Raw genomic sequence first — 22,281 nt, forward strand, 5'->3', positions numbered from 1 at the left:
CGTCACAGCTGGTTGTGCCATCGTGGAATGTCCTCTGGGCTAAAGAGTGGAATCGGTCCCTGCATACGGGCGGGAAGAAAAGTGCTAGAGTGATGGAGAGGGGGCTCTTCTAGTCATCAACGATCCCTCCTGAGAACTCTTCTCTCTTGATCTTCGCAAGTGAAGAACCGGTCATCATCATCATATGTACACTTACTGTGATTCATGGTTTCTTTCTAATCTTATGTTTTACATTGTACTGCTGCCACAAAGACGACAAACTTCACAACGTGTGCCGGTGATGTTAAACCCGATTCTGAATATGTGGAATGAGCTGCCAGAGGAAGTGGGTGAGGAGAATACAGTAGTTGCATTTAAGAAACACTTGGATTGATATATGGAGCTGGGGTGGCGGGGAACTTGAAGGTATATGAGCCAAATGCAGGAAATTGGGAATAGTTGGGTGGCCACTGTGGTCGGTATAGACTTGATGGGCCAAAGGGTCTGTATTGCTCTGTTTTTGTTGTTTGTCATCTGTTTCAATGATCTAGATGATGGTGTAGTAAGCTGGATCAGCACGTTTGCAGATGACACCAAGACTGGGGGTGTAGTGGACGGCAAGGAAGACTATTAGAGCTCGCAGAGGGATCTGGACCAGCCGGAACAACGGGCTGAAAAACGGCAGGTGGAATTTAATGCAGACAAGTGTGAAATGTTGCACTTCAGTAGAATCAATCAGAGTAGGTCTTATACAGAGAACGATAGGGCACTGAGGAGTGTGGGTGTGGTAGCACAAAGGGATCTGGGAATACAGGTACATAATTCATTGAAGGTGATGTCACAAGTAGATAGGGTCATAAAGAAAGGCTTTGGCACATTAGCCTTCATAAATCAAAGTACTGAGCACAGGAGATGGGAGGTTATGTTGAAGCTGTGTAAGTAATTGGTGAGGCCTAATTTGGAGTATTGTGTGCAGTTTTGCTCACCAACATACAGGAAAGATGCAAAGAAGGTTGAAAGAATACAGAGAGAATTTACAAGGATGTTGTCAGGCCTGAAGGGATAGCGCAGAAGGTAGGAGATTCGAGCTGAAAGGGAAATGGATCAGGCATTATGAAAAGACGCAAACACTACTCAGTGGGCCAAGTGGCCTAATCCTGCTGCTATATCTGACAGGAAGGAGGGTCGGGAGCCTGAAGACACACACTCAATGATTCAGGAACAGCTTCTTCCCCTCTGCCATCAGGGAGGAGGTCCAGGAGCCTGAAGACACACACTCAGCGATTCAGGAACAGCTTCTTCCCCTCTGCCATCAGGGAGGAGGTACAGGAGCCTGAAGACACACACTCAATGATTCAGGAACAGCTTCTTCCCCTCCGCCATCAGGGAGGAGGTACAGGAGCCTGAAGACACACACTCAGTGATTCAGGAACAGCTTCTTCCCCTCTGCCATCAGGGAGGAGGTACAGGAGCCTGAAGACACACACTCAGTGATTCAGGAACAGCTTCTTCCCCTCTGCCATCCAATTTCTGAATGGATATTGAACCCGTGAACACCACCTCACTACTTTTTTTATTTTTTGCCCTCTATTGGCACAACTTATTGGATTTATATATATAGTTCCAAGGCTGTCAAGCCAAGGGGTGGTAGTGGGGACAAGCTCCCACCACCTAAAAGTGCTCCTCACGGTGTGCACCTCAAACAGCCTCTGACAACCAAGTCCAACTCCTGGCCTTCTCGTGTGGCTTAGCCTCCAAGCCCGGTGGAACTGTTTCTACTGACAGGAGAAGGGGCGAAGGCAGGTCCTGGTGCCTTAAAACGAGTGCTTCGGGTAGATGGAGCTCGTCAGCCTGGGAAGGCAGTCCATCTAAGAGAAGGAAAACTGATTTCAAACCTCCTCTGCCTTGCAGCCATACCCACTCACGGGAAAGGCTTCGGGAGTAAACCCTGAGGACAAATCCGGAGCTGGAGTCCCTAAGGCAGTCCGACGTCATCTTCAACCCCGCTCTGGAAACTCCTGCGACAACACTGGTGCCAAGCTGTATCAGCCCTTGCCCTTCCCTTGAACAATATCGGTGGCGTGGAGTGGGGAGACTTGCAGCATGGGCATCTGCCGGTCTCCCATACAACCCTGCCCAGGCCTGCGCCCTGGAGAGGATGAGATTGTCCATCACTAACGGATGCCATCACATATATACTGTACTGTGCAAAAGTTCTAAGCACACAATTAGGGTGCCTAAGACTTTTTTTCAACATGGAGGAGAGAGCAAGTTTGTAAATCTGGTGGGAGCAAAGGATGTTGGGAATGGTGAGTTTGGAACGACTGTAAACATCACAGTGCAACACATAAAATTACTACAGTATTGAGCAAAAGTCTTGGTCCTGAAGAAGAGTAGTAATATTACTTTATGTGTTGTGTGAGTGTGTTATATGTACTGTGTTGTGTTTCATGAGAGGGGTAGGACAGGGGGCAGAGAAGGAGTGCCAGGGGTAAGGAAGGGGGTGACATGGGTGCAGACCCAACCAGCCCTGAGACACCAGGCAAGGTCATTGGTTTATTGATCATTACAGAATGTCTCTCTGGTGCTTCCCACTCCCTCCTCTCTCCCTTCCTCTTTTCCCAACCAAGATTCCCCTCTCCCTGCCCCCTTTCCACTCTCAGTCCACAACAGAGACCCAGATCAGAATCAGGTTTATCATCACTCACACCTGACATGAAATTTGTTTTTTTTGTGGCAGCATTACCGAGCAATACATAAAATTACTACAGTACTGTGCGAAAGTCTTGGTCCTGAAGAAGAGTAGTAATATTACTTTATGTGTTGTGTGAGTGTGTTATGTGTACTGTGTTGTGCACCTTAGTCCAGAGGAACAATGTTTCGTTTGGTCGTGTACATGTGTACGGTTGAATGACAATAAACTCGAACTTGAGAATGAACTATGGAGAGGAATAAACAGTTGACATTTTGGGTTGAGACCCTTCATCAGGAGTGGAAAGGAGAGGGGAAGAAGCTGGAATAAAGTGGAGGGAAGGGAAGGAGGACAAGCTGGGCAGGTGACAGGTGAGACCAGGTGAGGGGGAAGGTATGTGAGAAGTGAGAAAGTAAGAGGAGATAGGTGGGAAAAAGTAAAGGGATGAAACCTATCACCTCCCAGATTCTCACTTTATTCCCCCCCCCCCACCTTCCATCTCACCTGCTCTCTCCTATCACCTGCCAGCTTGTCTTCCTTTCCCTCCCCCAACTCCTTATTCTGACATCTTCCCCCTTCCTTTCCAGTCCCGGTGAAGGGTCTCGGCCCAAAATGTTCCTCCAGCATTTTGTGTGTGTTGCTCTGGATTTCCAGCATCCGCAGGTCAGAGAGGACAGCCTTGGCTGCAGGCTACTCCGGGATCTCAGAAATACGGGAACACTAGGAACCTGAGACGTCGAGAATCAGAATCAGGTTTAATAACACGTGAGATACGTTGTTTTATGGCAGCTGTGCAATGCAGTACTGATGCACCATCAATAACTCACTCTGAGACGTAAGGCGAGATATTGGCTTTTATTGACTGGAAGAAGGAACAAGCAGTGAGTGACAACCATACTACATCCTGGAGACTGAGGGCCGGGCTCAGGCCTCGATCGCCTTTATACCGGGGTCTGTGGGAGGAGCCACAGGAGCAGTCAGCAGGGGGCATGTCCAGACAGGTATATGTAGTTCACCACAAGTACATAATGAAAAAATACTATAAACTACAGTAAGAAATATATTTAAAACTCTGTTCTACAAATAGTGCAAAAAAAGTGGAAAAAAGTAGTGAGGCAGTGTCCATGTGCTCAATGTCCATTCAGAAATCAGATGGCAGAGGGGAAGAAGCTGTTCCTGAATTGCTGAGTGTGTGTCTTCAGGCTCCTGTACCACCTCCCTGATGGCAGAGGGGAAGAAGCTGTTCCTGAATCATTGAGTGTGTGTCTTCAGGCTCCTGTACCTCCTCCCTGATGGCAGAGGGGAAGAAGCTGTTCGTGAATCACTGAGTGTGTGTCTTCAGGCTCCTGTACCTCCTCCCTGATGGCAGAGGGGAAGAAGCTGTTCCTGAATCGTTGAGTGTGTGTCTTCAGGCTCCTGTACCTCCTCCCTGATGGCAGAGGGGAAGAAGCTGTTCCTGAATCGCTGAGTGTGTGTCTTCAGGCTCCTGTACCTCCTCCCTGATGGCAGAGGGGAAGAAGCTGTTCCTGAATTGCTGAGTGTGTGTCTTCAGGCTCCTATACCTCCTCCCTGATGGCAGAGGGGAAGAAGCTGTTCCTGAATCGCTGAGTGTGTGTCTTCAGGCTCCTGTGCCTCCTCCCTGATGGCAGAGGGGAAGAAGCTGTTCCTGAATCACTGAGTGTGTGTCTTCAGGCTCCTGTACCTCCTCCCTGATGGCAGAGGGGAAGAAGCTGTTCCTGAATCGCTGAGTGTGTGTCTTCAGGCTCCTGTACCTCCTCCTTGATGGCAGAGGGGAAGAAGCTGTTCCTGAATCGCTGAGTGTGTGTCTTCAGGCTCCTGTACCTCCTCCCTGATGGTAGAGGGGAAGAAGCTGTTCCTGAATCACTGAGTGTGTGTCTTCAGGCTCCTGTACCTCCTCCCTGATGGTAGAGGGGAAGAAGCTGTTCCTGAATCACTGAGTGTGTGTCTTCAGACTCCTGTACCTCCTCCCTGATGGCAGAGGGGAAGAAGCTGTTCCTGAATCACTGAGTGTGTGTCTCCAGGCTCCTGTACCTCCTCCCTGATGACAGAGGGGAAGAAGCTGTTCCTGAATCACTGAGTGTGTGTCTCCAGGCTCCTGTACCTCCTCCCTGATGGCAGAGGGGAAGAAGCTGTTCCTGAATCGCTGAGTGTGTGTCTTCAGGTTACTGTACCTCCTCCCTGATGGCAGAGGGGAAGAAGCTGTTCCTGAATCGTTGAGTGTGTGTCTTCAAGTTCAAGTTCAACTTTATCATTGTGTGACTGCATTTGTATACAACCAATGAAACCACGATGCACCCGCACAATATATATCATACACAGCATATAAAACAACTTATAACCATAAATATGTTAATAAAATATAATTCAAAATGCATTCAAGCAGTACATTCAGGCTCTAGTATCTCCTCCCTGACGGTAGCAATGTGAAGAGGGCATGTCCTGTGTGATGGGGGTCCTTAATGATGGATGCCCCTTTTTGAGGCATCACCTTTTGAAGATGTCCTGGGCGCTGGGGAGGTGATTGCCCCCGATGGAGCTGGCTGAGTTTGCAATTTTCTGCAGCTTCTTTCCAATCGTATGCAGTGACCTCGCCAGACCAGACGGTGATGCTGCCAGATAAAGTGCTCTCCACAGCTCCTCTGCAGAAATTTGTGAGAGTCTTTGGTGTCATCCCAAGAATCCTCGAACTCCAAATGAAATCCAGCCGCTGTCATGCCTTCTTTGTAATTGCATCGATAGGTTGAGAGGGTAGATCTTCAGACATGCTGGCGCCCAGGAGTTTGAAACTGCTCACCCTTTCCCCTGCTGATCCCTCGATGAGGACTGGTGTGGCCCCTCAATTTCCCCTTCCTGAAGTCCACAATCAGTTCCTTGATCTAACTGACTCTGAGTGCAAGGTAGTCAACCAGCTGATCTACCAATGGAGGCTGTGAAGACGTCGACGTGTTTGAACTCTGCAGCCTCTCGGGGCCAACCAAAGGTGCACTTTTCTCTTTACGATGTGACTTTGATGATCCAGATTATACTGGACTCTGAATACAGCAGGTCTGCAGCATCAGCGACCCATTCTTTGTTCGGAGCAGCCAACTGGGGCGTCAAAAGAGTCGGCGGATAGATCAGAGAAGGAGAAACTGGGCTCGGCCGGGAGGGGGAGAACACGGGCTCGGCCGGGAGGGGGAGAAGTCGGTGGTCGGCCGGGAGGGGGAGAAGTCGGTGGTCGGCCGGGAGGGGGAGAACACGGGCTCGGCCGGGAGGGGGAGAACCCAGGCTCGGCTGGGAGGGGGAGAAGTCGGTGGTCGGCCGGGAGGGGGAGAACCTGGGCTCGGCCAGGAGGGGGAGAAGTCGGTGGTCGGCCGGGAGGGGGAGAAGTCGGTGGTCGGCCGGGAGGGGGAGAAGTCGGTGGTCGGCCGGGAGGGGGAGAAACTGGGCTCGGCCGGGAGGGGGAGAACACGGGCTCGGCCGGGAGGGGGAGAACCTGGGCTCGGCCGGGAGGGGGAGAACCTGGGCTCGGCCGGGAGGGGGAGAAGTCGGTGGTCGGCCGGGAGGGGGAGAAGTCGGTGCTCGGTCGGGAGGGGGAGAAGTCGGTGCTCGGCCGGGAGGGGGAGAACCCGGGCTCGGCCGGGAGGGGGAGAAGTCGGTGGTCGGCCGGGAGGGGGAGAAGTCGGTGGTCGGCCGGGAGGGGGAGAACCCGGGCTCGGCCGGGAGGGGGAGAAGTCGGTGGTCGGCCGGGAGGGGGAGAAACTGGGCTCGGCCGGGAGGGGGAGAACACGGGCTCGGCCGGGAGGGGGAGAACCTGGGCTCGGCCGGGAGGGGGAGAAGTCGGTGGTCAGCCGGGAGGGGGAGAAGTCGGTGGTCGGCCGGAAGGGGGAGAACCCAGGCTCGGCCGGGAGGGGGAGAAGTCGGTGGTCGGCCGGGAGGGGGAGAAACTGGGCTCGGCCGGGAGGGGGAGAAGTTGGTGGTCGGCCGGGAGGGGGAGAACCCGGGCTCGGCCGGGAGGGGGAGAAGTCGGTGGTCGGCCGGGAGGGGGAGAAGTCGGTGGTCGGCCGGGAGGGGGAGAAGTTGGTGGTCGGCCGGGAGGGGGAGAACCCGGGCTCGGCCGGGAGGGGGAGAAGTCGGTGGTCGGCCGGGAGGGGGAGAACCTGGGCTCGGCCGGGAGGGGGAGAAGTCGGTGGTCGGCCGGGAGGGGCAGAAGTCGGTGGTCGGCCGGGAGGGGGAGAACCCGGGCTCGGCTGGGAGGGGGAGAAGTTGGTGGTCGGCCGGGAGGGGGAGAAGTCGGTGGTCGGCCGGGAGGGGGAGAACCCGGGCTCGGCCGGGAGGGGGAGAACACGGGCTCGGCCGGGAGGGGGAGAACCCGGGCTCAGCCGGGAGGGGGAGAAGTCGGTGCTCGGCCGGGAGGGGGAGAACCCGGGCTCGGCCGGGAGGGGGAGAAGTCGGTGGTCGGCCGGGAGGGGGAGAAGTCGGTGCTCGGCCGGGAGGGGGACAAGTCGGTGGTCGGCCGGGAGGGGGAGAAGTCGGTGGTCGGCCAGGAGGGGGAGAACCCGGGCTCGGCCAGGAGGGGGAGAAGTCGGTGGTCGGCCGGGAGGGGGAGAAGTCGGTGGTCGGCCGGGAGGGGGAGAACCCGGGCTCGGCCGGGAGGGGGAGAAGTCGGTGGTCGGCCGGGAGGGGGAGAAGTCGGTGGTCGGCCGGGAGGGGGAGAAGTCGGTGGTCGGCCGGGAGGGGGAGAAACCGGGCTCGGCCGGGAGGGGGAGAAGTCGGTGGTCGGCCGGGAGGGGGAGAAGTCGGTGGTCGGCCGGGAGGGGGACAAGTCGGTGGTCGACCGGGAGGGGGAGAACCCGGGCTCGGCCGGGAGGGGGAGAAGTCGGTGGTCGGCCGGGAGGGGGAGAACCCGGGCTCGGCCGGGAGGGGGAGAAGTCGGTGGTCGGCCGGGAGGGGGAGAAGTCGGTGGTCGGCCGGGAGGGGGAGAACCCGGGCTCGGCCGGGAGGGGGAGAAGTCGGTGGTCGGCCGGGAGGGGGAGAAGTCGGTGGTCGGCCGGGAGGGGGAGAACCCGGGCTCGGCCGGGAGGGGGAGAAGTCGGTGGTCGGCCGGGAGGGGGAGAACCTGGGCTCGGCCAGGAGGGGGAGAAGTCGGTGGTCGGCCGGGAGGGGGAGAACCTGGGCTCGGCCGGGAGGGGGAGAACCCGGGCTCGGCTGGGAGGGGGAGAACCCGGGCTCGGCTGGGAGGGGGAGAAGTCGGTGGTCGGCCGGGAGGGGGAAAAGTCGGTGGTCGGCCGGGAGGGGGAGAACCCGGGCTCGGCTGGGAGGGGGAGAACCCGGGCTCGGCTGGGAGGGGGAGAAGTCGGTGGTCGGCCGGGAGGGGGAGAAGTCGGTGGTCGGCCGGGAGGGGGACAAGTCGGTGGTCGACCGGGAGGGGGAGAACCCGGGCTCGGCCGGGAGGGGGAGAACCCGGTGGTCAGCCGGGAGGGGGAGAACCCGGGCTCGGCCGGGAGGGGGAGAAGTCGGTGGTCGGCCGGGAGGGGGAGAAGTCGGTGGTGGGCCGGGAGGGGGAGAACCCGGGCTCGGCCGGGAGGGGGAGAAGTCGGTGGTCGGCCGGGAGGGGGAGAAGTCGGTGGTCGGCCGGGAGGGGGGGAACCCGGGCTCGGCCGGGAGGGGGAGAAGTCGGTGGTCGGCCGGGAGGGGGAGAAGTCGGTGGTCGGCCGGGAGGGGGAGAAGTCGGTGCTCGGCCGGGAGGGGGAGAAGTCGGTGCTCGGCCGGGAGGGGGAGAACCCGGGCTCGGCCGGGAGGGGGAGAAGTCGGTGGTCGGCCGGGAGGGGGAGCAGTCGGTGGTCGGCCGGGAGGGGGAGAAGTCGGTGGTCGGCCGGGAGGGGGAGAAGTCGGTGGTCGGCCGGGAGGGGGAGAACCCGGGCTCGGCCGGGAGGGGGAGAAGTCGGTGGTCGGCCGGGAGGGGGAGAAGTCGGTGGTCGGCCGGGAGGGGGAGAAGTCGGTGGTCGGCCGGGAGGGGGAGAAGTCGGTGGTCGGCCGGGAGGGGGAGAAGTCGGTGGTCGGCCGGGAGGGGGAGAACCTGGGCTCGGCCGGGAGGGGGAGAACCCGGGCTCGGCCGGGAGGGGGAGAAGTCTGTGGTCGGCCGGGAGGGGGAGCAGTCGGTGGTCGGCCGGGAGGGGGAGAACCCGGGCTCGGCCGGGAGGGGGAGAAGTCGGTGGTCGGCCGGGAGGGGGAGAACCTGGGCTCGGCCGGGAGGGGGACAAGTCGGTGGTCGGCTGGGAGGGGGAGAAGTCGGTGGTCGGCCGGGAGGGGGAGAAGTCGGTGGTCGGCCGGGAGGGGGAGAACCTGGGCTCGGCCGGGAGGGGGAGAAGTCGGTGGTCGGCCGGGAGAGGCAGAAGTCGGTGGTCGGCCGGGAGGGGGAGAAGTCGGTGGTTGGCCGGGAGGGGGAGAAGTCGGGCTCGGCCAGGAGGGGGAGAAGTCGGTGGTCGGCCGGGAGGGGGAGAAGTCGGTGGTCGGCCGGGAGGGGGAGAACCTGGGCTCGGCCGGGAGGGGGAGAAGTCGGTGGTCGGCCGGGAGGGGGAGAACCTGGGCTCAGCCGGGTGGGGGAGAAGTCGGTGGTCGGCCGGGAGGGGGAGAAGTCGGGCTCGGCCAGGAGGGGGAGAAGTCGGTGGTCGGCCGGGAGAAGAAGGAGCAGGCGCTCGGGTCGGAAAAGATGAAGCCAGCGGATAGCAAGGGAAGGAGAAGAGGAAGATGGCAGATGGCCAGAGAAGAAGGGGAAGATGGCAGACGGCCAGAGAAGGAGAAGGGGAAGATGGCAGATGGCCAGAGAAGGAGAAGGGGAAGATGGCAGATGGACAGAGAAGGAGAAGGGGAAGATGGCAGACGGCCAGAGAAGGAGAAGGGGAAGATGGCAGATGGACAGAGAAGGAGGAGAAGATGGCAGATGGCCAGAGAAGGAGAAGGGGAAGATGGCAGATGGCCAGAGAAGGAGAAGGGGAAGATGGCAGATGGCCAGAGAAGGAGAAGGGGAAGATGGCAGACGGCCAGAGAAGGAGGAGAAGATGGCAGATGGCCAGAGAAGGAGAAGGGGAAGATGGCAGATGGCCAGAGAAGGAGAAGGAGAAGATGGCAGATTGCCAGAGAAGGAGGAGATGATGGCAGATGGCCAGAGAAGGAGAAGGGGAAGATGGCAGATGGCCAGAGAAGGAGAAGGGGAAGATGGCAGATGGCCAGAGAAGGAGGAGAAGATGGCAGATGGCCAGAGAAGGAGAAGGGGAAGATGGCAGATGGCCAGAGAAGGAGAAGGGGAAGATGGCAGATGGCCAGAGAAGGAGGAGAAGATGGCAGATGGCCAGAGAAGGAGAAGGGGAAGATGGCAGATGGCCAGAGAAGGAGGAGAAGATGGCAGATGGCCAGAGAAGGAGAAGGGGAAGATGGCAGATGGCCAGAGAAGGAGGAGAAGATGGCAGATGGCCAGAGAAGGAGAAGGAGAAGATGGCAGACGGCCAGAGAAGGAGGAGAAGATGGCAGATGGCCAGAGAAGGAGAAGGAGAAGATGGCAGATTGCCAGAGAAGGAGGAGAAGATGGCAGATTGCCAGAGAAGGAGGAGATGATGGCAGATGGCCAGAGAAGGAGAAGGGGAAGATGGCAGACGGCCAGAGAAGGAGAAGGGGAAGATGGCAGATGGCCAGAGAAGGAGAAGGGGAAGATGGCAGATGGACAGAGAAGGAGAAGGGGAAGATGGCAGATGGCCAGAGAAGGAGTAGGAGAAGATGGCAGATGGACAGAGTAGGAGGAGAAGATGGCAGATGGCCAGAGAAGGAGAAGGGGAAGATGGCAGATGGCCAGAGAAGGAGGAGAAGATGGCAGATGGCCAGAGAAGAAGAAGGGGAAGATGGCAGACGGCCAGAGAAGGAGAAGGGGAAGATGGCAGATGGACAGAGAAGGAGAAGGGGAAGATGGCAGATGGCCAGAGAAGGAGAAGGAGAAGATGGCAGATGGACAGAGAAGGAGGAGAAGATGGCAGATGGCCAGAGAAGAAGAAGGGGAAGATGGCAGATGGCCAGAGAAGGAGGAGAAAATGGCAGATGGCCAGAGAAGGAGAAGGAGAAGATGGCAGATGGACAGAGAAGGAGGAGAAAATGGCAGATGGCCAGAGAAGAAGGAGAAGATGGCAGATGGCCAGAGAAGGAGGAGAAAATGGCAGATGGCCAGAGAAGAAGGGGAAGATGGCAGACGGCCAGAGAAGGAGGAGAAGATGGCAGATGGCCAGAGAAGGAGAAGATGGCAGATGGCCAGAGAAGGAGAAGGGGAAGATGGCAGATGGCCAGAGAAGGAGAAGGAGAAGATGGCAGATGGCCAGAGAAGGAGAAGGAGAAGATGGCAGATGGCCAGAGAAGGAGGAGAAGATGGCAGATGGCCAGAGAAGGAGGAGAAGTTGGCAGATGGCCAGAGAAGGAAAAGGGGAAGATGGCAGACGGCCAGAGAAAGAGAAGGGGAAGCTGGGCGGTTGGCCGGGTGAAGGAGAAGCTGGTCTTCAGCCGGGAGAGGGACAAGCTAGCCGATGGGTCTGAGAAGGAGAATCCGGCGCTTGCCCAGTAGAAAGTTCGGAGGTGTTTTCTGGGTGCAGACGATGCTAGTGCCTGCTAATCGAAGTTGGTGAGCAAAACCAGCATGCAGTGTAACCACGAGTGACACTTCCTTTGCAATCACAAGACCCTGTTGGACACCGATAGTGTAAGCTGCTACAGGCCCGTTTCCCTTGTTTGATGGGGAGACAGGCGACGAGGCAGCTGCGTGGCCTCGGTTGTAGTGAGGACTGGCACTCAAGCAGAGGGCTTGCCGCTGCTGCAGTCCACGTGAGGAGACGCCGGAGGCGGTGTAGCGTGGTGTCCATGCTCGGTCGGAGGCTGAGCTCTCTCGTCAGTCCAATGGAATGACAGGCTGGGAGGTCTCAGGTCCTTGGACTGTTCATGTGTAACTGCACACGTGTGTGTCTTGTTATTTAGAATGTAGGTTAAGCACCTTGGCCCCAGAGGAACACTGTCTCGTTCAACTGTATCCATGTATGGTTTGAAGGACAATTAAAGTGAATTTGGTTTGATTTGAGAGCAGGGCACAGTAATTCATCGCCATCGTTCTGTGCTGTGTCGTACGACGTGGGCGATTGTGATCTTCCATTGTCTTTAATCTGAGACTGGAGAGGAAGGGGGTGGAAGCCAGAATTAGCTCTTCAAAACTTTTTCCTGTCCATCCCTTGCAACTCACGAATGCCAAGCGCTGTCGACCGAGACGTTTTCTTCCGTTGGTTTTTCCCGTCACTGCAAGATGTCTGAGCTTCCGTTTCCTCAGTACCTGCCCCCGAAATTCCAGCAGCCGTTTCCTGATCAATGATATCAGCTCGCCTCTTAGACCAGCTTCTCACAACACTTCCTCATTTGTTACTCCTCCCTTCCACCATATTTTCATCATTCTTCTCAAAAACCACATTTCTCCAGCTGCCAGTCTTCCCTCATTGTGCTTTGATATCCTCCAACATTAGTCTCCACGTGTTAGTGGGGAATGAACGTAGCATCACAACTCTCCGAGTTTCTTACCCACAGAAATTAGCCCAGTGAATCACACGCACGGCACTCTAACGAGACAAAGAATTTATCAGAATTATAGCCATTTACATCTTTTACCCTTTAAAAATAATGAGGTGATCTTGTTAACAACCTTCTCTGCCATCCATGCTATGTAATAAGAAAGGTCACAGCTGCTACTGACCCGGTGTTCTACGTGCTACTCACTGTTACCCAGGGCCTAATTTGCACACTCTGTGCCTTCTCCATGGCCAATTGAACTCTGCTGTAAGGAGATAAAAGATTAGTTGCAACACGCATAAAATGCTGGAGGAGCTCCACGTGAATAAATAGTCGACGTCTCAGGCCAAGACCCTTCTTCAGGACTGGAAGGGAAGGGGGCAGAAGGCGGAATAAGAAGGTGGGGAGAAGGGAAAGGCCTGATGAAGGACTGGTCATAAAATATCGAATGTTTTTCACTTCCATAGATGCTGCCTGACCTGCTGAGCTCCTCCAGCGTGTTTCCAGCATCTGCAGAATCTCTTGTGTTTAAAAGGTTAGTTGTGGATGCTCGGTATTGCTCCTTCTGACCATGGAGATCACAGAGATCAAGATCAGGGTAAGAGCGGGAAGGAGAGAGCATGTGGCCCCACCGATCACGGTAACTGCAGCTGAGGGGAGGAGATTTGACTCAGCAGGTCAGGCAGCATCTTCGGAGGACTAAACGGACACCATTTCAGGCTGAGATCCTCCATCAGAACTGGGAAGGATGGGGGCGGGGGGGGGGAGAGGGAAAGCTGTAGAAGTTCTCAGCGGATAGGTGAGACCAGGTGAGGGGGAAGGTGAGTTAGAATCTCACTTTGGAGTTACAGCGTTTCATATTCCATTCATGCAGCTTCCTACCTGACAGCACAAACACCAATTTCTCTGACTTCCAGGAACTTCTCCCCCCTCCCACTTCTCTCTTTTTCCATTCCCCATTCTGGCTCACCAGGTAGGTAGGTAGGTTAACGAGTTGTTGTAAGTTACCCGCGATTAGGTCAGGGTTAATCGGGTTTGTCGGTGGGAGGGGGGGGGGGGCGTTACCAAGGCAGTGTGGCTTGAGGGCCACGAGGGCCTACTCCGCAAAGTGTTCGATTCCCACTGCTGCCTGGAAGGAGTTCGTATCTTCCTCCCATGTCTTGTGGGTTTCCTCCGGGTGCTCTGGTTCCCTCCCACATTCCAAAGGTTCAGGTTAGTAAGTTGTAGGCATGCTATAAGATAAAGGCAAAGCAACACAAGTAGGCCATTTGGCCCATCGAGGCTGCTCCGCCATTTCATCATGGCTGATCTCAGCCCCAATCTCCTGCCTTCTCCCTGCATCCCTTCATGCCCTGACTGATCAAAAATCTATCACCCTCTGCCTTAAATACACCAGTAACTCGGCCTCCACAGCTGCCTGTGGCAATGAATTCCACAGATTCACCACTCTCTGGCTAAAGAAATTCCTCCTCATCTCCGTTCTAAATGGGCGTCCCTCTATTCTGAGTTGTCTGGTCTTAGACTCACCCAATATAGGAAACATCCAGTCCACATCCACTTGATCGAAGCCTTCCAACATTCGATAGTTGCTAATGAAATTGCCCTCTGAAATCCGGTGAGTTCAGGCCCAGAGCCTCGCAAGATAAGCCTTCCAATCCCTGATTCATTGTGACCCTCCTCTGAACCCTCTCCAATGCCAGCATATGCTTTCATAGATGAGGAGCCCACAACTGTTTGCAATACTCCACGAGGCCTCACCAGTGCCTCATAAAGCCTCAGCGTTACGTACTTGCTTTGTTGGCGCTGGAAGCGCCCCAACATCAGAGGGCTGCCCCAGGGCACCATGGTAGTGTGACGCTATTACAGATCAGGGTGTCGGAGTTCTGAGTTCAATTTCGGCACTCTCTGTACCGAGCTTGTACGTTCCTCCCTCTGAGTGCGTAGGTTTCCTCCGGGTTTTACAGTTCCCTCCCACGGTCAAAAGGTCATTGTAAATTGTGTCGTGGTTAGGCTGGGGTTAAATCAGTGGTGCATGAAATTGGACAGAAAGGGCCTGTTTGGTGCTGATTCTCTAAATAAAAATGCCCGGTGCAATTTGATGTATTTCACTCTACGTGTGACAAATGAAGTTAATCTTTATCATGAGCGTGGATTGACTGATCAGAATCAGGCCTCAGCTGATAGGTGGAGATACAAGACTCTCTTTATTCTCTCCCATTTCCACAATGAGCGAGCAGAGGTCTTTAATCATGTTCTCTCTACTAGTGGGATTCATGTCTATGTCCCTGATCAACAATACCAGAGGCGGGAGGTCCCTGAACTTCTGGATGCAATCTTCAAGGACTAACGTTTCCCATCATTCACTGTGTTGTTTGCTGCTCTGAAATCCAGGCAGTAACACAGAGTAACCCCCAGTGACCCAGGCAGAATAGGTCTGTTTGAGACAGATCTCAGAGGTTCATTTATTATCAGAGTATACAACCCTGAGATTCGTCCTCACCAGAGAGTCACGAAACGAAGAAAACGATGCAGTCATTCAAACAAAATCTTCAAGTCCACCCCCCACACAAAAAAGAATGGCAACACGATCATCAGCCTCCCCGACCCCAAATTAACAAAGCATGCCCAGCGGCAACAAGAACTTCAACCCTCTAGCCACAGCGAGCCCGCCACACAGACTCCTGCTCCCCCCAGCAGCGAGATCCGTCTCAATAGCGATCAAAAGGTGGGCAGTCGGAGCCGAACCCTCGCCCGCCTTCCCCATTCACCTCAACGTTTCAATCTTCCTCGACACTTTAATCACCAAAATGGAGTTGGTCATTGGCCTGGAGGCAAAGCACTGGGTCACTCAGTTGATGTCCAAACTGTAAATCACAGGCTCTACCTGTTCCTGAAGCACATTTAAGATGAAAAGTAGACACAAAAGAAAATGTAAAAGACATAAAAGATCTGTGCAGCCGAAAGACTAGACAAATATTCCAAAAGCAAGGATATGAGCCAGCATAATCCGATAGCAATTATCTGCAAATAACTTTCAACTTACACTGATTGGAGTTTTAGGTTTCTTGTTTATCTGCATGGATAATTGTGTCGGAAATCTTCAACTTCAACCAGTAAAACATAGAAACATAGAAAACTTACAGCACAATACAGCCCCATTGGCCCAAAACGCTGTGCCGAGCATGTCCTTACCTGAGAAATTACCCAGGGTTACCCATTGACCTCTATTTTTCTGAGCTCCATGTACCTGTCCAGGAGTCTCTCAAAAGACCCTATTGTATCCGTCCCCACCACCGTCGCCGACAGCCCATTCCACGCACTCACCACTCCCTGAGTAAAAAACTTACCCCTGACATCTCCTCTGTACCTCCTTCCAAGCACCTTAAAACTGTGCCCTCTCATGTTAGCCATTCCAGCCCTGGGAAAAAGCCTCTGTCTATCCACACGATCAATGCCTCTCATCATCTTATAAACTGAAAAAAAGTCCCCAAGGCCAGACTGGGAAATAATACTTTATTTTTGTAGACCCAGGTGACTTCTTCCAATTAGTCGGCAAAAGAGGTTATTCTTCTTTTCTCAAGTCTCGCTTTTCTTCTAAAGGTGGCTGGGGCTCTGTCAGAGTCCGTGATCTACAGCCGCAACTCAAACTCCGGTTCTGCGCGAGCGGAGGGTTTTCACACCAGCCAAGCAGCCTGCTGTTTTGATATTTCCATGTGTGGACTGGAAGTTGTGTGCCTTCGGGGTGTGGCCCCATAGTCCTTGCCGCTTGAAGTGTCGCAGGAGACTGAAACATTGAGACAGCAGGCAGAGTGTGCTGGTGTTGGAAGAAGGTCTGTCTCCCTCCCTCCCTTCCCTCCCTCTCTCCCTCTCGATGGAGGGGGAGAGCCTCTCGGTGTCTGAGATGTGGGGCTTGGAGGAGCAACACTGAACAGTGAGACGCTAGTCTCGGCCCTCGTTGTTGAAAGAGCAATCTCTCTCTCTCCCCCTCGCTGGTGAGGGAGAGTCAGTCTGAGATACTGAAGTGTGTGTGCAGGCCTCCGTTAGTCTCGATAGACCATGGATTTACACCTGGGCAAGGTTTTTGTTACGGGAGACTGGCAGTGGCCCAAGCTGCAAGTCTCCCCTCTCCGCGCCATCGATGTTGTCCAAGGGAAGGGCATTAGGACCCATACAGCTTGGCACCGGTGTTGTCGCAGAGCAATGTGTGGTTAAGTGCCTTGCTCAAGGACACAACACGCAGCCTCAGCCAAGGCTCGAACTAGCAACCTTCAGATCACTAGACCGATGCCTTAACCACTTGGCCACGCGCCAACTGAAGTGCTGGATTATGGACTGTAGTTTTTGATGGACTCTAGATCAAAGTCTCTTTGGGGGGGGGGTTTTGCTATTACTGGCATGGTGTGGGGGGGTAAAGGTTTAGTGCTTCTGCTGGTGCAAGTAGGGGGGAGGGTCGATGTTTCTGCAGTTGCTTGTATGTGGGAGGGAGAGGGGGCTTTGGCATTCTACTGTTTCTACCATTCATTCTGTGGGGCTTCTTGTTTCATGGATGTCTGTGAAGAGAAACAATTTCAGGTTGTGTACTATACATTCTCTGGTATTAAATTGAATCATTGAACCATTTACAAAATGCAGTGCCCTGCTGAATTTGCATTTTTATTCAATGTTGCTTAAGAACAATGCTTGTGGCTTCCAAAGTGTTCACATACACCCAGTGTTCACTTCATTAGATCCCCCTGTATCTAATAAAGAGGCCAGTGAGTGTACGATCGTGGTCTTCTGCTGCTGTAGCCCATCCACTTCAAGCTTCGACATGTTGTGCGTTCAGAGATGCTCCTCTGCACGCCTCTGTTGTAACACCTGGTTAGTTGAATTACAGGCACATTCCTGTCAGTTTGAACCAGTCTGCCCATTCTCCTCTGACCTCTGTCAATAACAAGACGTTTTCACCCACAGAACTGCCGCTCACTGGATGTTTTTTGTTTTTTGCACCATTTTCTGTAAACTCTAGAGACTGCTGTGTGTGAAAATCCCAGATAAGTAGTTTCTGAGATACTCAAACCACCCCATCTGGCACCAACAATCATTCCACAGGCATAATCATTGAGATTACATTTTTCCCCACTCTGATGTTTGGTCTGAACGACGTATGAACCTCTTGTCCATGTCTGCATGCTTTTATGCCTTGAATTGCTGCCACATGATTGGCTGATTAGATATTTGCATTAATGAGCAGGTGTACCCAATAAAGTGGCCAGTGCGAGTGTGCTTCCACAAGTCTCTTCCCTTTACCTTATCTCAGCTTTGCAATGTACTCTACACTGACAGTCGGTCTTTTTCTTACCTGCATACAACATTTCCTCCGAAAACATGTAGACAATTTGCTTCATCTACTTCTGCCTGGCCAGTGAGTGTAGATTCCTGAGCGGGACTAGGAACCCATCTACTCGCAGATTGCACAGATGTGTGGCAGGACCAGGGTGCCGTGAATCGGGGCTAGTACAAGGACTGGGACAGGTGGACAAAACGCTACCACTGCCCTCTGAAAGGAGCTGGAAGATCAGCTTTATTTGGCACACGTGTATCGAAACAAACAGCGACGTGCGTCGTTTGCGTAAAATCAAAGTCAGCAAGGGTGCGCTGGGGGCAGCCCGCAAGTGCAGGATAGAAAGCGACCTATCTGGGTGCTTCACGGCCTGGAATGGTAACTGCTCTGCCCGTAACGGGGGAAAGCAGTCTCCCCTCCAAAGACTCTGTCTATGCTTCTCACTGCCTCAGAAAAACAATCTACATAATTAAAGACTCCACCCTCCCCAAACATTCTCCCTCCATCCCCTCCCTCTGGGCAGAAGCCTGAAAGTGCAAACAGCAGCTTGAAAGACAATCTCTATTTTGCCGTTAGACTATTGAATGGCTCTCTAGTACAGTAAGATGGACATTTGCCCTCACAATCTACCTCTTCATGGCTGGTGGAATCAATTCTATTCATGCTTTTAATAATTAAAGTTGAAATACACAAGACTAAAATTGCAGTTTTTAAATCTCTATTTTTCACCATATGGTGTGTTTGTCTTCACCTATTGGTGGAAAACTGGTATAGCAGTTATGTAACAGTTTGTTACTTTTTGATTTTTTCATCTTAAAATTATGCCCACTCGTGTTAGTCATCCCCACCCTGGAAAAAGGTCTGGCTGAGCCCGCTATCTGCCAAATGCCTCTATCAAGTCATCTCTCATCCTCCTTTGCTTCAAAGAGACAGGCCAGGGCTTTTCACTTTGAAGCAAAGGAGAAATTTCATTGCATCCTGCTGTACATAACAATAAAATAATCAAAACATGAAAGTCTACAGATGCTGGAAATCTAGAGCAATACACACACACAGAATGCTGGAGGAACTCAGCAGGTCAGGCAGCATCTGTGGAGATGAATAAACTGTCAGTGTTTCAGGCCGAGACCCTTCCTCAGGATACTGTCTGACCTGCTGAGTTCCTCCAGCATTTTGTGTGTGTTACTTGGATTTCCAGCATCTGCAGAAACTCTTGTTTAGAATTTATTCTGCATTATATTATTGTTTTCCCTTGTACCGCCTCAATGCATTGATGTGATTACATGATTTGTATTTCTTGCAAAACCTTGTTTACCAATGTCAAACTAATAAACATTAATTACTTATGCATTAAAATAGAGCACAGAACAGACTGTTCCAGCCCTTTGAGCCAGACCACCCAGCAAACCTCAATATATCCCTAGCCTAATCACAGAACAATTTACAATGCCCAGTTAACCTAAAAACCAGTACATCTTCACCAGTCCTCATCGAGGGATCAAAAGTGGAGAGAGTTGAGAAATTTCAAGTTCCTGGGAGTCCATATCTCTGAGGATCTATCCTGGACCCCAGCATATCGATGCAACTACAAAGAAGGCACGACAGTGGCTATATTTCATTAGGAGTTTAAGGAGGTTTGGTTTGTCACCAAAAGCACTTGGAAGTTTTTACAGATGCACCATGGAGTGCATTCCACCTGTCTGCATCACTGTCTGGGGGGGCGGGGGCTACTGCACAGGATTGAAATAAACTACAGAGAGTTGCAAACTCAGTCAGCTCCATCATGAGCACCAGCCTCCACAGTATCCTGGAGTATCAAGGAGCAATGCCTCAGAAAGGCAGCGTCCATCGTTAAAGACCCCATCACCCAGGACATGCCCTCTTCCCATTGCTGCCATCAGGGAGGAGGTACAGGAGCCTGAAGGCACACACTCAGTGACAGCTTCTTCCCCTCTGCCATCAGGGAGGAGGTACAGGAGCCTGAAGACACACACTCAGTGATTCAGGAACAGCTTCTTCCCCTCTGCCATCAGGGAGGAGGTACAGGAGCCTGAAGACACACACTCAGTGATTCAGGAACAGCTTCTTCCCCTCTGCCATCAGGGAGGAGGTACAGGAGCCTGAAGACACACACTCAATGATTCAGGAACAGCTTCTTCCCCTCTGCCATCAGGGAGGAGGTACAGGAGCCTGAAGACACACACTCAGCGATTCAGGAACAGTTTCTTCCCCTCTGCCATCCGATTTCTCAATGGACACTAGTATTTTCCCCCAATTTTTTGCACTGCTTATTTAATTTGACTATTATATATATTTACTGTAATTCATTGGTTTTTTTCTCCCTATTATCATGTATTGCATTGTACTGCTGCCACAAAGTTTAATAATTTCACATTATCTGCCGGTGATATGAAATCTGATTCTGATCCTTTGGACTGTGGGAGGAATCTGGAGCACCAGAGGAAACCCACACATTCCATACAGATACTCCTTACATGCGATGTCAGAATTGAACTCTGAACTCTTAATAACCCCAGTACTAGCCCCACTCTAACCTTCTACGCCACTGCACAGATGTAATTCCCGTTGCAGGGTGGGCAGCTTATAAAACAACTGCAAAGAAAATTCACAAAGGAGACGGAAAAACTAGGAGAGGAACTTAGAGAATTTTGGAAAGGACGGAAAAGTTAATACGGAGGACTGATCTCAATCTACTCAAAGACTATGTCAGTAGAGACTTCATTAACAATCTGAGAAAGTAACGATGCTTGGACAAGAAATGAGGATATAATTTTCCTTAAAATATCTCTGCTATTTTTGAAAGAAAATTAATCAGAGAGATAACGCTACTACACTCAAGAGACGTGCGATACACGAGATTGGTTATGTCCGCTATGTCATGTTCTCCGATCGGGACTACGGACGTTTACGCGATCGGACGCTGTCCGAATGGACGTTAAGCGGCGTACACATGTACAGAGGAGATGTCGGGGTAAGTTTTTTACGCAGAGAGTGGTGAGTGAGTGGACTGGGCTGCCAGCGACGGTGATGGAGGCCGAAATGATGGGGTCTTTTAAGAGACTCCTGGATGGCTATGTGGAGCTCAGAAACATAGAGGGTTATGGGTAAGCCTAGGTAGCTGTAAGGTAGGGACATGGTCAGCACAGCTTTGTGGGCTAAAGGGCCAGTATTGTACTGTATGTTTTCCATGTTTCTGTATTAAACCTATTTATTCATCTATCTATCTACTTACCTGTTTGCTTGTTTATTTATTCATTTAGGGATTCAGCTCAGAATAGGCCCTTCTGGCCGTTTGAGGTGTGTCACTCCAGCAACCCCTAAATAGCCCGGTAAACCCTAATTAATCACAGGACAATTCACAATGACCAATTAACCGGTATGTCTTTAGCCTGTGGGAGCGAACCGGAGCACCCGGAGGAAACCCACACATTCCATAGGGCAGTTGTACAGAGACTCCTTACGGTGGACACCGGAATTGAACCCCGAACTCCCTTGCTCCGAGCCATGATTTCATTGTGCTAATCGCTATGTTAATGTGGTGCTATATTTCATATTGAACTTAATAAAGAATGTTCATTTCAGTAAGGTCAAAGTGATGTGTCATCCCCACACCACCAGGTTCAGGAACAGTTATTACCCCTCAACCATCAGACTCCTGAACCAGTGTGGATATCTTCACTCACCTCAACTCTGAACTGAGCCTAGGGTCCCACACCACCAGGCTCAGGAACAGTTATTACCCCTCAATCATCAGGCTCCTGAACCGGTGTGGATAACTTCACTCACCTCAACTTTGAACTGAGCCTAGGGTCCCACAACACCAGGTTCAGGAACAGTTATTACCCTACAACCATCAGGCTCCTGAACCGGTGTGGATAATTTCACTCACCTCAACTCTGAACTGAGCCTAGGGTCCCACACCACCAGGCTCAGGAACAGTTATTACCCCTCAACCATCAGGCTCCTGAACCAGTGTGGATAATTTCACTCACCGCAACTCTGAACTGAGCCTAGCGTCCCACACCACCAGGTTCAGGAACAGTTATTATCCCTCAACCATCAGGCTCCTGAACCAGTGTGGATAACTTCACTCACCTCAACCCTGAACTGAGCCTAGTATCCTACACCACCAGGCTCAGGAACAGTTATTACCCCTCAACCATCAGGCTCCTGAACCGGTGTGGATAACTTCACTCACCTCAACTCTGAACTGAGCCTAGGGTCCCACACCACCAGGTTCAGGAACAGTTATTACCCCTCAACCATCAGGCTCCTGAACCGGTGTGGATAACTTCACTCACCTCAACTCTGAACTGAGCCTAGGGTCCCACACCACCAGGTTCAGGAACAGTTATTACCCCTCAACCATCAGGCTCCTGAACCAGTGTGGATAATTTCACTCACCGCAACTCTGAACTGAGCCTAGGGTCCCACACCACCAGGTTCAGGAACAGTTATTACCCCTCAACCATCAGGCTCCTGAACCAGTGTGGATAACTTCACTCACCTCAACTCTGAACTGAGCCTAGGGTCCCACACCACCAGGTTCAGGGACAGTTATTACCCCTCAACCATCAGGCTCCTGAACCAGTGTGGATAACTTCACTCACCACAACTCTGAACTGAGCCTAGGGTCCCACACCATCAGGTTCAGGAACAGTTATCACCCTACAACCATCAG

At 53.0% G+C, this 22,281-nt stretch overlaps 1 protein-coding gene across 1 annotated transcript; it reads right to left on the reverse strand.

Moving 5' to 3' along the window:
• Positions 1 to 526: 526 nt before the first annotated feature.
• On the reverse strand, positions 527 to 17,643 carry LOC132407263 (nascent polypeptide-associated complex subunit alpha, muscle-specific form-like). The gene is made up of 4 exons (XM_059993524.1): positions 17,598 to 17,643; positions 5,856 to 9,368; positions 5,181 to 5,331; positions 527 to 650 (listed from the first exon to the last, which is right to left on the reverse strand). Exons 1-4 carry the CDS (start codon positions 17,641 to 17,643, stop codon positions 527 to 529), a joined length of 3,834 nt encoding a protein of 1,277 aa, XP_059849507.1.
• Between the last annotated feature and the right edge of the window lie 4,638 nt (positions 17,644 to 22,281).

The sequence above is a fragment of the Hypanus sabinus genome, chromosome 18 (genome assembly GCF_030144855.1).
Source record: "Hypanus sabinus isolate sHypSab1 chromosome 18, sHypSab1.hap1, whole genome shotgun sequence".
Taxonomy (NCBI): Eukaryota; Metazoa; Chordata; class Chondrichthyes; order Myliobatiformes; family Dasyatidae; genus Hypanus; species Hypanus sabinus.